At 41.7% G+C, this 12,183-nt stretch overlaps 1 protein-coding gene across 3 annotated transcripts in view; it reads right to left on the bottom strand.

Moving 5' to 3' along the window:
• KCNJ6 (potassium inwardly rectifying channel subfamily J member 6) overlaps positions 1 to 12,183 on the bottom strand; it is a 165,845-nt gene that overhangs the window by 103,870 nt on the left and 49,792 nt on the right. Inside the window, exon 2 of one of the 3 annotated variants that reach the window (XM_021527465.3) lies at positions 10,289 to 10,337. The exons of 1 other annotated variant lie outside the window; for it this stretch is intronic. In XM_021527465.3, the coding sequence (XP_021383140.2) occupies positions 10,289 to 10,313 (25 nt within the window). In that variant the 5' untranslated portion in view covers positions 10,314 to 10,337. Of the gene's footprint in view, positions 1 to 10,288; positions 10,457 to 12,183 lie in introns of those variants that run through there. One more of the 3 variants, XM_021527464.3, reaches the window with a different exon arrangement.

The raw sequence follows: 12,183 nt of genomic DNA, 5'->3' as shown, positions 1-12,183 counted from the left end.
GCTTTAGGGATTAATTTAATAGCTGATTAAAAGTCAATTAAAAGACATCTGTCCAAAACACCCTGAAAAAACCTTTATCTCATTGTTTATATTGGAAAGTGCAACTGGGCCCTTTTTCCAATAAAGTTGGACATTTCTCTTTCACATCAAATCGTTTATCTTGCCATACTCTATGATATTTTCCAGTCATTGATTCTGGACGCTTTGCAAACAATTTTCAAAGTCTAAGGTTTTAAAAATCCAATACTTTATGGTACTACTTGTTTAACAGCTGTACTTGTACATCTCAAATGTTTTTTTTTTGTTTTTCTGGTTTGTTTTCCCCTTCACTGTTGACCAACATTCTTTGCTGTCCCTCACATTCTGTTTCCTAGAACTAAAATCCATTATGGTCTTTTCTCTGCTTGTTAAGGCTGATCCAGTACAAAAAGGTTTCTACAGCTTTCAGAAACATTGATCCTTTTTTTCACCCTTGAATTCGACTCGTCTGCTCTCTGTGGAGACCATTGATTAGATATTTTTAATGACTTTTTTTTATCCTGAGTGAGTATGAACTTCCTGCTCTTTACAGGTGGAAGTTGCTCTTCCAGCATTGCACAATGTTCACTTCTCCAGCTGAACGAGTTGGTTGGCACCTCTGGAAGATTTAAGTGGATGTTAAATGGAGAAAAAGTTCTGCATTAGAAGAGTATTAAGATTATGAAACCAAGCTCCAAATAGAACCATGAAATGGTTTGGGCTGGGACAGACATAAAGCTCATCCAGTGCCACCCTTGCCATGGGCAGGGACACCTTCCACTGTCCCAGGCTGCTCCAAGCTGGATTTGAAAACTTCCAGGGATAGTTAAGGGGGAATTCTCCCTAACCCACAACTGAACACAGACTTATTATTTGAGTATTATGAAAAAATAATGCTTAAACCACTTAATTGACATTTTTGACCAAGGTCTTCAAAATCTGGTTCTTAAAATCTGAAATTACTTCAGCTTTCAATATTAAATTTCTGCACATGCTTAGATTAATGATAATTTCCAACCCCCCTGGGCATATATTTCCCCTCTGAAGACCACCTCATTCCTAAGTGTATCTCATACCAAAACTTATCCAGAGTCACAGATTTTCCCTTCAGAAAATGTTGGTGCAATAGGACCATGGATTGGGATCTGAAGAGAGCAGTGTCCTGGGAAGCTGGTAAGTGTTTTATCTAAAAGCTTTGTACCTAAACAACTTTGATGCAGCATGGAATCAAATCCCAAATGTCCTGGGAAGGATGGCCCTGGAAAACCCAGCTTGACTCTGCTGTGGCCACAGGAATGCAGAGGAACATTGAGAATTTTGAAATAGTGGCAGCTGACTGCAGCCTCTATTTTAGAAGTGGGTGATTTAGCAATGGGTGACCTGGAGCTAATAAAAATAAAGGAATATATATATAAAGTGGAAGGAACAGGAACTACTCTGTTTCAGGGAGAAGAAGTCCAGTGTAGCCTGTATGTAATCACTCTTCCTAATTAGAAAACCAGAAATTTTTACTTCATTCATAATTCAGCTCTTGGTTATCTCATCCCTGAGATTTGGAATTTAATTTTCACAAAGATTCTTAGCTTAGCCAAGGAATATTATCAGTGCTATCAAAATTTAATATGTTTTTGAAAAATCCAAGCTTCTAGAATCAAATGACTTTGTGAGAGTCTTGGTTTTCATTTTGGAGAAAAAAAAAAAACCACCCACCCAATTTTTGTCCTTCACACTTGCAGAGAAAAGGTAAAGATAAGACCCTTAAAAGCTCAGAGAATGCCAAGAAAATGCTCTTCACAATGTTATAGACCCAGGACTGGAAAAGATGTCAATCATCTTCCTGCCTAAGACAAGTTTCCTTTGTTAATTATTGCATAAAGAAGTTCACAGCTCTTCTAGGCCCCTGTCAGTGCATCACTGAGACAATAAAATTCTTCCTTTCCTGCATAATGAATTCCTGCTTTAGAATCTCATTCTCACCTCAAACCCTGACCTTTGACTCAAAGAATAAACTGTTTTTTCATTTAATAATAGCAGTATTCTTTCTGTTCTTTTGATTATATTAGCATCAGCTAATTTCTAATGGAACAACCAAAACAACAATAATAAAATCATACATATTGTGGCTACTTTTAATTCAAATTTGACCAAAGATTTAGGGAGTTAAGTTGGAAATAAATGTTAGCAACCTACATAAACAGTACTGAATCAACAAGAATTAGGTGTATCACTTCCATCTGTAGCTTAATATTTGATACAAAACTTCTTCCCCAGTAATAACTTCAACAACAGAACATGAGATAAGAAAAATGCATATTGTGGGAAAAACAGCCTTCCTATTCTGCTCTTGGCACACCTCAAAAAAAGAGGATAACCAAAGGACATCTGGATATTTTGAAAATAAATTACTCCCCCAAGCAAAGGCAAATGTCTTTCTTGAACGAGTTTTCCAAGTGTTTTGGAGTTTTAGCTTTTGAATTTTGCATTTTAAGAATCTGCACTTTGTAGCAAATGGGTGGTACTTGATACCAGTGGAAAATGTTCAACTGGAAGTTTGTTTGTTGCAGCATTTCTGAGAGAGAGGGAAGATTTATGTCTGGAATGAGATTTGAGCCACTCCAGTCCAGACCTCAGATATGGGCCTTGTGAGGCCTTTCAGCCTGTAACACAGTTAGAAATTAAGAGTTCGTGGCACAGTTAGAAATTAAGAGTTTGTGACACAGTCAGAAATTAAGAGTTTGTGACACAGTTAGAAATTAAGAGTTTGTGGCACAGTTAGAAATTAAGAGTTTGTGGCACAGTTAGAAATTGAGAGTTTGTGGCACAGTTAGAAATTCTATCAAGGTGTGATGGGAAGCACTGGGCTGTCTGGGTGTGAAGGAGTATAGGTTTATAATGTGAAGTTTAGCCCACCTTAAGACAAAGACAAACAATGTTAGCTTGCCAATGAGAGTGCCTTTGTAAACTGTAAACTATATAGAAGTGTATATAAAGTGCCATCTTCTCAGTAATAAACAGAGAATGTTGCATTAATCATATTGGTTGGATGAGTGTTCTGTCCTGTCCAGCTTTCCCGTTTTATGAGGTCCCTGATCGCATTTGTCCTTAGAAATGCTCACTGGGAGTGAATAATCAGTGCTCTGGGCTGAGGAGGTGAAAGTCAGGTTTAGGATCAGCTCTCAAAGGCCTAGTTCTGCACCTGCACAAGGGATGTGGTGTTCACACAGGGCAGCACCACTGGCTGCTGAGAGCAGGAAAAGTTAAAATCACAGAATCATAAAATCAGTTAGAATCATAGAATGGCCTTAAAGATCATCCCATGCCACCCCTGCCATGGCAGGGACACCTTCCACTGCCCCAGGCTGCTCCAGCCCCAGTGTCCAACCTGGCCTTGGGCACTGCCAGGGATCCAGGGGAATCTGGGAATTCCATCCCAGCCCTGCCCACCCTGCCAGGGAATTCCCAATTCCCAATCTCCCATCCAGCCCTCTGGCAGTGGGAGCCATTCCCTGTGTCCTGTCCCTCCATCCCTGGAAATTGTCTCTCTCCAGCTTTCCTGGGGCTCCTCCAGGCCCTGCCAGGCCACCCTGAGCTCAGCCCAAAGCTTCTCCTGTGCAGGTGAACAATCCCAGCTGTGCCAGCCTTTCCTGCCAGCAGAGCTGCTCCATCCCTCTGCTCATCCTGGAGCCTCCTCTGGGCTCTCTGCAGCAGCTCCAGCTCCTGCTGGGCTGGGACAGGGCTGGGGCAGCTCTGCAGGTGGGATCTCACCTGAGCACAGGGACAGACTCTCCCTCTAAATTCCTGCCAACAACTCTGTAGATACAGCCCAGGAAACTGAACAAAAGGCAAAGACAAAAGGTGTAGTACTGGAGGGACAGAAGGAAGTAGGCATTTTATAATGTCCTATAGCCAGAGAGAAGGTTGGGTATGTATTTACCACACTGTTTTCTTATATGTTATACAACACTTGAATTAGTGTTTTATGTTAAATCATCAGAACTGCTCAAAAAAATTCCAGACTACTCTGGCACGTATAAATCTGGAAATGCTGTGACTTTCAAGTAACTCAAAGCAGAAACATTTTTTCTCTTTATAATCTCTCCCTACGAGTCTGAGAGAGCAATAGGGACACTTCAGGCTCAGACACCACAGACAAGGAAAAGAAACCTTTAAGGAAAAGCACTTCATTATAAACCAACTCTCTCCTGGGGTTTGTCTGCTCCTAAAATTCCTTCTTGATGGCTTTTATTCTTTCTACCCACCCTGAGTAAAATTGGTGCCATCCACATTTCAGAATTTTATCTGGAGTCATCTGAGATCTCAGTATTCTTTATTTCACTGTCTGTGGAAATATGTCCACGTGTCAGAACTCAAAATGTCCCTCAGACATTTTTGGAGGTTCTGGGCCCAGGTCAGAAGCATTTGAGACCCTGGCAGGCAGCTGGAAACAGCTGTGATTTTGGGTTTGAGCCATGGAATGATTTACCAACCTTGAAAGAAGAGCAAGAAGTCACAAAAGTTTAGATATGATAGTAGAAGTAGTCGCAAAGTAAAGGGAAGAATTTTTGAGTGCTGTACAGGGGGGTTTTGGTTTTGTACATGGGGGTCAGAAGTTTTAAGATGGAGGAATTTGGGCCTGTCCTGTCCTCCCTCTTTCTTCTTCCTCACCTCCATGTTCTTGGTGATGTTGGCACTTCCAGATTGGTTTAGAGTAGAAAAGCACCATTTAATATAGGTAATAGGCACTGGGGGAAAACTGTAAACATGTAACACGTAATGTACCATATAAAAGATAGAAAAGCACCATTTAATATAGGTAATAGGCATTGGGGAAAAACTGTAACCATGTAACACATAATGTACCATATAAAAGATAGAAAAGCACCATTTAATATAGGTAATAGGCATTGGGGAAAAACTGTAACCATGTAACACGTAATGTACCATATAAAAGACAGCAGCAGCCCTGGGCAGGGAGAGAAGAAGCAGTCGGGAGTCAGAGAGGATGTCAGGGTGTGTGTGTGCCTCTGCCTGAGCTGTGAGCAAACCACAGCAGCTCAAGGAGAAAATCTTTTAGATAACTTGCAATAAACTGCCTTGAGACCAGACAACAGATTTTTGGGCCTTTCTTTGGAAGCACGGGTTGGAGGAGAGATTTTTCCACCACACGGAGCCACCCCCGACCTAGGGTGGTCTCCGGCATCCACGGACATTTGGAGCTCACATTTTTGTAACAAATGAAGGAACAACCTTGTTTTAAAGCATCTTTGCTGCCTCTGGCTGTCCTCAGGGAGGTGTGTGTGTGGAGTGACTGGGCAGCAGAGCAAACAGCTCTGGTCACTGCTGAGTCCCTGCTGGGGGAGCAGATCTGAACTGGATGTCAGGGTCAGACACCAGCCCTGCCCATTTCCCATCCATTCCCAGCCTGGAGCAGCTTCCCCCTGCTCATGGCACATCCCATGGTGTTGGAATTTGTGGTATTGATGATTCTGAGATTGTAGAAAGTCTTTGTTTTTTTGCTTTGTTGCTAAAGAAGAAGTTATAATTCGTCTGTGCTGGTTTTTAAGGTTGTTTATTCTTGCTTATATATAACATGTTCTGCTGCCCTGCTGTAGGTTTGTTTTGCAGGGCAGCGTGTGGGGCTCTGCCCCTCAGTGGGATATTATAAACATTATACACTAGAAATTATGTGTGCTATATTTATAATAAGGTGCTAATATCTATCATCTATGTTGAACAGTGTGTTTCTAGACTAAATTAATATAAAAATGCCAACATTATAGTGAGACATGGAGGGCATGAAGAAGGAGAAAAAGGACAAGACACACCCAATTTCCTCCATCTTGTGCCCTTTGAACCCCTAATCTAGAATCCTAAAATTTTACTTTTGCACCCGTGCCACACTTAATTATTACTGATATCAAACACTCAGAGCTGGTAATTGATCCTGTAAGATTGAAAACTCTTTTCCATGGACAGAGATCACAGCCAGTGTCTCTGGGGGCTCTGTCCAGGGGGGTTCCTGGCCCCTGCCAGGGTCCCCAACCTGCCAGGGCAGCCAGAGGGAAGCCCTGGATTCCCACACCATGGCACACCAAATCCACCTTTCTGCAAAGCTGAGAGCTTTGACAGCCTCAAAATGACTTTTCTTAAATACACCAACATATTTGGCTACTCACTAAACATCTTGTAGTGCTTATTCCACAAAGCATTCCCAATGAGGATCATCCCCAAGGATTGGAGAGTTCTGTGGAGGATGTTTCTCTAAATAAAATTTTCATATTGGACAAATAGGTCAGGATGAACACTTGATTCCTTCCTCTGCTGTTAAATATTTGCTCTCCTACCTTCCCTGCTAGGCTATAGCCATTTGCAGGCCTGGTGATGGCATTTGGGTTAAAAATGATCACTGGGGCACTGGGAGCTCAAGAACAGCAGGGAAAGAAGAAAACAAAAGTTGCAAGGAAAATAATTTCATTCTTGGCTTCCTGGGTATGCTCAGCTTTTAAGTATTCTGAGGTTATATGAGGAAAATTGACTAATTCAGGCTATAAAGAAATTTAAAAATGCATATGGATTTTAAGGCATTATAAAGGAATTCTTGGACAGCTCCCCGGGGCTCAGTGTAATTGTGGTGGCTTTCTATTAATTCTGTGCAAAAGTTGTGAAATAATAACTTGAGGCAAGGAGTCGTGTTATTTGGTATTCATTTCTGCTTCTGTATCCGCTCTTAGGGACTATCCTGAAAAATTTAGCAGAACATTTCTTACTAGTTTGTACTTTAACTGTTGTATTAAAATGATTTTCCCCCTCACTTTTTTTTTTTTTAACTTTCAAGGAAAAGAGTTCTCAAGTACAAGGCTCTGTCATGATACTTCATATCTTTCCATCGTCATAAAAGTTCCATGGAAAGAGGACAGTAGTGCAATTTTTTCCTTACCAGTGTTCCCTACAAGGTGACAGAGACTCTGAGAATTGAAATGCAAAATGGGACAAAAATACAGACTTATTCCTGCTGGCAAAAAAACCCCAAACCAAACCAAACCAAACCAAACCAAACCAAACCAAACCAAACCAAACCAAAACAAAACCCCAAAACCAAACAGCCTTGGAACAAGCTCTGCATCAGTGTTCTCTCAGCCTCCCTCTTGGTGTGTGGTGTGATGTGAATCTCAGGTCCAGGGGCTTTGATTAGTGTAGAAACATCCAGAAAATTTTTATGGAGTAGAAGGGGAAGAAAACAGTGCCTGACAACTTCAGCAGGGTGTTCTGAGAGAGAGAAAATACAGAGCAGTGCAGGGAAGGGGATTGATTTTTCCTGGGGCTGTGCAAAGATGTGAACAGAGGGAAGAGAGGAGAGCAGCCCTTGGGTGAAACAGGAAAGCAAGTAATAATTCTGTTATATTGGTACCATGGTCAAGCCATTTCTCCAGATCTCTGAAACCCTTTCAGGCATTGAATGTCCTTCTTTATTTTCTCAGTTCCAAGAAAAAGGTCCTGCAGTCCAAACCAGAGGTCCATTTATCTATTCCATTTAGCTCATTTTACTCTGCACCAGCTTTAAAATAAGTACTGCTGTACACTCACTAAGTATTTTATTTACATCTCGCAATGCTGTCTAGGATTTATTAAAAATATTTTAAAATGCAATGAAATTAGCTGAAAAATTTATAAAAGTCTCAGATGAAGTATCAAAAATCCTCACACAAAGCAGCAATAAACCCCTTAAGCATCGTTCTGTCTCAGAGAAGTCAGATTAAATAATTGGCAGGACAAACAGACATCCTGAAGGAGCTGCAAAAGGGCATTTTTGGGCTTGTGTTCCCAATCAAAATGTTCTGGAGGCCTCTCCTCTGGCTCCTCAGAGCACTCAGAGGGTCTGATTGCTTTCCCCTAACACTTTTTGGCAATATTCCTTCACCTTGGCTCAGAAGGGCTGTGCAAAGTCCAGCAAGTCCCTAATGAACTGGGAGCTATCATTTATCTGCTTCCACCTTTGATAAGGAGTTCCTCCTTTGTTCCATCCATCAGGACATAATTACAAATCTATCCAACATCCAGCAGCACCTGATGGGGTCCTGGGATGCTTCCAGGGGTGATGCTGGACATCCACAGAGATTAAAAGAGCAGAAATATCATTCTTCCAGCAGAGGGTTCCTCTGAGGCCTGGTGGCATTGTCCTTTTTTGGGCCTTGCTAAGCTGAAACGCGGATAAAAAATTAAATTTTATAATTTTAATAAAGATTTCTAGGGAATGGGTATGTTTATTTACAGCGCTGAGGACCCATGGTGGGACTTATTGTCCTCTGATGGGCATGTGTACTTCTGAGAACTTCTGATTTTTTTAATTACTTTTATTAATTTTTATATGTATAGAATTTTGTAATAGGTTAATGTATATTTATTTTGCTGATTTTATATTATACTTACAGCTAGTTGTACTTAGTTTTTGTTAAAAAGTACAGAAAGAACTCTTGGGCTATTTTGTTTTGTCTGTTTTAAGGTTTGAGGAGTCTTTTTCATCTCTTATTTTTTAGTGTGGAAATTTGCATTATTTTTTTTTTATCTGGGGCAGTTTTGCTAGCCTTGCAGTCACCAGACTAAACAGCATATTTAGCAAGTTTAAAGTGGCACATTTCACCTAAATTTAAATGGATTTCTACCTTGTTAAATTTTTACTCCATCTCAAGCTGCAATTTTGTGATTTCCTCTGTTACTACCCCGGCTTGGCTGCACCATGGACAAAAATTTATATATATCTATCTATATCTATATCATATCTATATCTATATCTATATCTATATCTATATCTATATCTATATCTATATCTATATCTATATCTATATCTATATCTATATCTATCTATCTATCTATCTATCTCTGTATCTATCTCTGTATCTATCTCTATCTCTATCTCTATCTCTATCTCTATCTCTATCTCTATCTCTATCTCTATCTCTATCTGTCTATCTATCTATCTATCTATCTATCTATTTATTTATAGATATATATATATATACTGCAGCAATATAAAATCAGAGAATCCCAGAATAGTTTGGATTGGAAGTGACCTTAAAGCCCACCCATCCCACCCCTGCCATGGCAGGGACACCTCCCACTGTGCCAGGCTGCTCCAGCCCCAGTGTCCAACCTGGCCCTGGGCACTGCCAGGGATCCAGGGGCAGCCACCCCTGTGCCAGGGCCTGTCCACCACCCTTGGCAGGAGGGTTGGAATAAGAAGATCTTTGAGATCTCCCAGGCCTGCTGCACCTTTTTTGTGGGATTGGCTGTTTCGGATACTGAAATAATTTTTCTGTAGCTTCTAGTGGTGGTTCTGCCCTGCAATGACACGGGTAAGGAGATGCAGGGAATGATTTCAAAAGGTGACAGAGGATTTGGGAAAGTAAAAAGTCAGGGAAGTGCTGCCCTAGGAACAGGTCTTCTGTACAGAAGCAAAAAGAAGTAACTGGAAAGAAATTTCTGATAGGAACAAGTTGTGCATATCTTTGTTTCTGTCTTTCTGTGGTCTCTGGTTAAGCAAATTGGAATATTTCTCCCTTTTGAGTCAATTCATTTAAGCTTCCATAGGCTTTGCAGCTGATAAATTTTGGGCAAGAGGCAGTGATCTACCAGGATTTCACCCTGAATGGTCTCCAGATTTCGTCCACAAATAAATTAGCCAGCCTGATTCTATCAGCTACAAAAGCTTACAGCTACTACTCCATTACCTAGATCCCAAAATATGGCAAAATACAAACTATTTCTTGCTGGGCACACATTTAAGACAACACAAACCTCTCAAACCAGAGGAATCAATTGAAAGTTTTCCAGATACCATAATTCCCATTGAATGAATGTGGCACAGGCAACAATCCTGAATAATTGCACTGGATTTAGAGTGACCTTCTGTAAGCTTGTAAAGGAACACATGAATCAAGTAAATTAGGCACTTATTAAATCCACAATTAGTTACATTCTATTTTAAAAAACCCCTCAGGCTGACAAAGTCAAACATGGAGCAGGTTCTTTGTTGGATTGAAGCCCAAATAGATGTGATTTAAGCAGTGCATGAAGAAAATAGCAGCCCTTGTTCTGGGGATTCCTATTTTCTTTTCTTTTTTTCGGAGTGGAATGATTTATGATGAATTTGGGAGTGAAGACAGGGCTGAATGAGGTCCCTGGGTGCAAGCACTGCGTTCTGGGTTTGTGGCTTTATGAGAGGGAGGGGGACAGATGGAAAAAGAAAGTGGTTGAACTTCCTATTTGTACTCACTCATCGACTCTGTCAATTTGGCCATCTCTGTTTCTCTTTGGGGCTTCTCCTGGGGGAACAGACAAAATGAAAAACAAATATATATAGATATATGTAATATAGAAGTGGAACTACACCTGAGTGCAAGTGGCAACATGAGGAGAGGACATTCATCCATTATATATTTCTATTTTATTTAGGGATATAACTTCACTCCTAAATAGCCTGAAGCTCTGTGGGCTTTTTTTTTTTTTTCCTTGTAATTTCTCAATTTTTCCTACTATGAAGTGTGAAGCTTGTATTTATTTATCTGTGTGTATCTAGATGGAGAAATTGAAATTATTCAATCAAAGTGATAACGGAGGAGGAAGCCCTCCCCTGTTTTTTTTACTCTCTGCTAAAATACTCCAGTGTGTTAGGCCTTCCTGACAAAAGAGCAACCCACAAACCACTTACACTGCAGGAAAAAAGCACTTATTTAGAAACAAATGGATTTTCTATGGGAGCTGGAGTGTGTGGTGTGGCACTGGGCTGAGACCAAGATGAACTGAGATTCTTGAGGGGCTCCCAATCAAACATGTTGGTCTTTGTCTCTTGTTCCTTGCCTTATTTTTTTTTTTTTATTTTACTTTTTTTTTTCCATTTCAGACAATTTTAGCTGCTGTAGCCAAGACCGAGGCTTGCTCAGTTAAGAGGCCTTGAATTTAGTGAAAATCCAATATCCCAAAGCACAGCTCAACCAGAGCAGTCAAGGCTGGGCCCAATCTCCTGATTTCAGAGCCAAAGTTTGGGCTAAAAGAAAACTGCAAAGCTCTTGAAACTCCAGTTAAGTGTTTTTGAGAAGATTTGGTGGGGCTGTTGTGACTCCTCTGGTCACTCTGGTGGGAGCTCCACCTCCCCACCCCTCCACCTGCCTCAAGGCTGTGTGAAAGTGGCTCTCCTGGCCATGGGTGAGGAGATCTCAGCTCTTTTGTCCTCAAAAATCTTCAGTAAGGGACAGAATTTCCACAAAAATATGACTTTATTGGGTGTTTCCCCAGACAGAAGCTCCTTATCTCAGCTTTGAGACAAGGTGGAGGGTTTTGGGAAGGGGGACCTTGAGTAGCTGCTGGAGTGACTGGGGACAGGAGTCAGTGTGGTGACATCTCTCTTTGACTGGGTCTGTGCTAAAACGGCACCAGGGAAAGGCACTGGCTGAGAATTCACAGAATCACAGAATTCACAGAATCACAGAATTCACAGAATCACAGAATTCCCAGAATCACTGGGTTGGAAGAGACCTTCAAGATCATCAACCCAGCCCCAGCACCTCAACCCAGCCCTGGCACCCAGTGTCACACCCAGGCTTGGTTAAACACACCCAGGGGTGGTGACTCCACCACCTCCCCGGGCAGCCACTCCAGAACTTTATCACCATTTCTGTAAAAACTTTTCCCTGATATCCAACCTGTATTTCCCTGGGTGCAGCTCGAGGCTGTGAGCTCTGGCTCTGTCAGCTCCTGGAGAAAGAGCCCAGCCCCAGCTGGGCACAGGCACCTTCCAGGAGCTGTGACAGTGACAAGGTCACCCCTGAGCCTCCTTTTCTCCAGGCTGGGCACCCCCAGCTCCCTCAGGGGTTCCTCACAGGGTTTGTGTTCCTTTTGCCACGAATTGTCCCTGCCAGGTGTTATCTGGCAGGAAAATGTGATTTTCCAAGTCCCTTTGGATGTGACATCAGCAGATCCTGCTGCAGAGGTGCCAGGCTGCTCAAGGGCAGGATCATTTCCTAACTCCACAAGGAGCTGAAGTCTGTCCACCTCTACTTTAGAATCCCAGAATCCCTGAGGTTGGAAAAGCCCTCCAAAGTCATCAAGTCCCAGCTGTGTCCACCTTGTCCCCATCCCAGAGCACTCAGTGCCACCTCCAGGGGACACCTG

This window comes from Lonchura striata, chromosome 2 (assembly GCF_046129695.1).
Source record: "Lonchura striata isolate bLonStr1 chromosome 2, bLonStr1.mat, whole genome shotgun sequence".
Classification (NCBI taxonomy): domain Eukaryota; kingdom Metazoa; phylum Chordata; class Aves; order Passeriformes; family Estrildidae; genus Lonchura; species Lonchura striata.
Note: the sequence above shows the minus strand (reverse complement) of the source record. Positions and strands in the feature narration are given on the sequence as shown.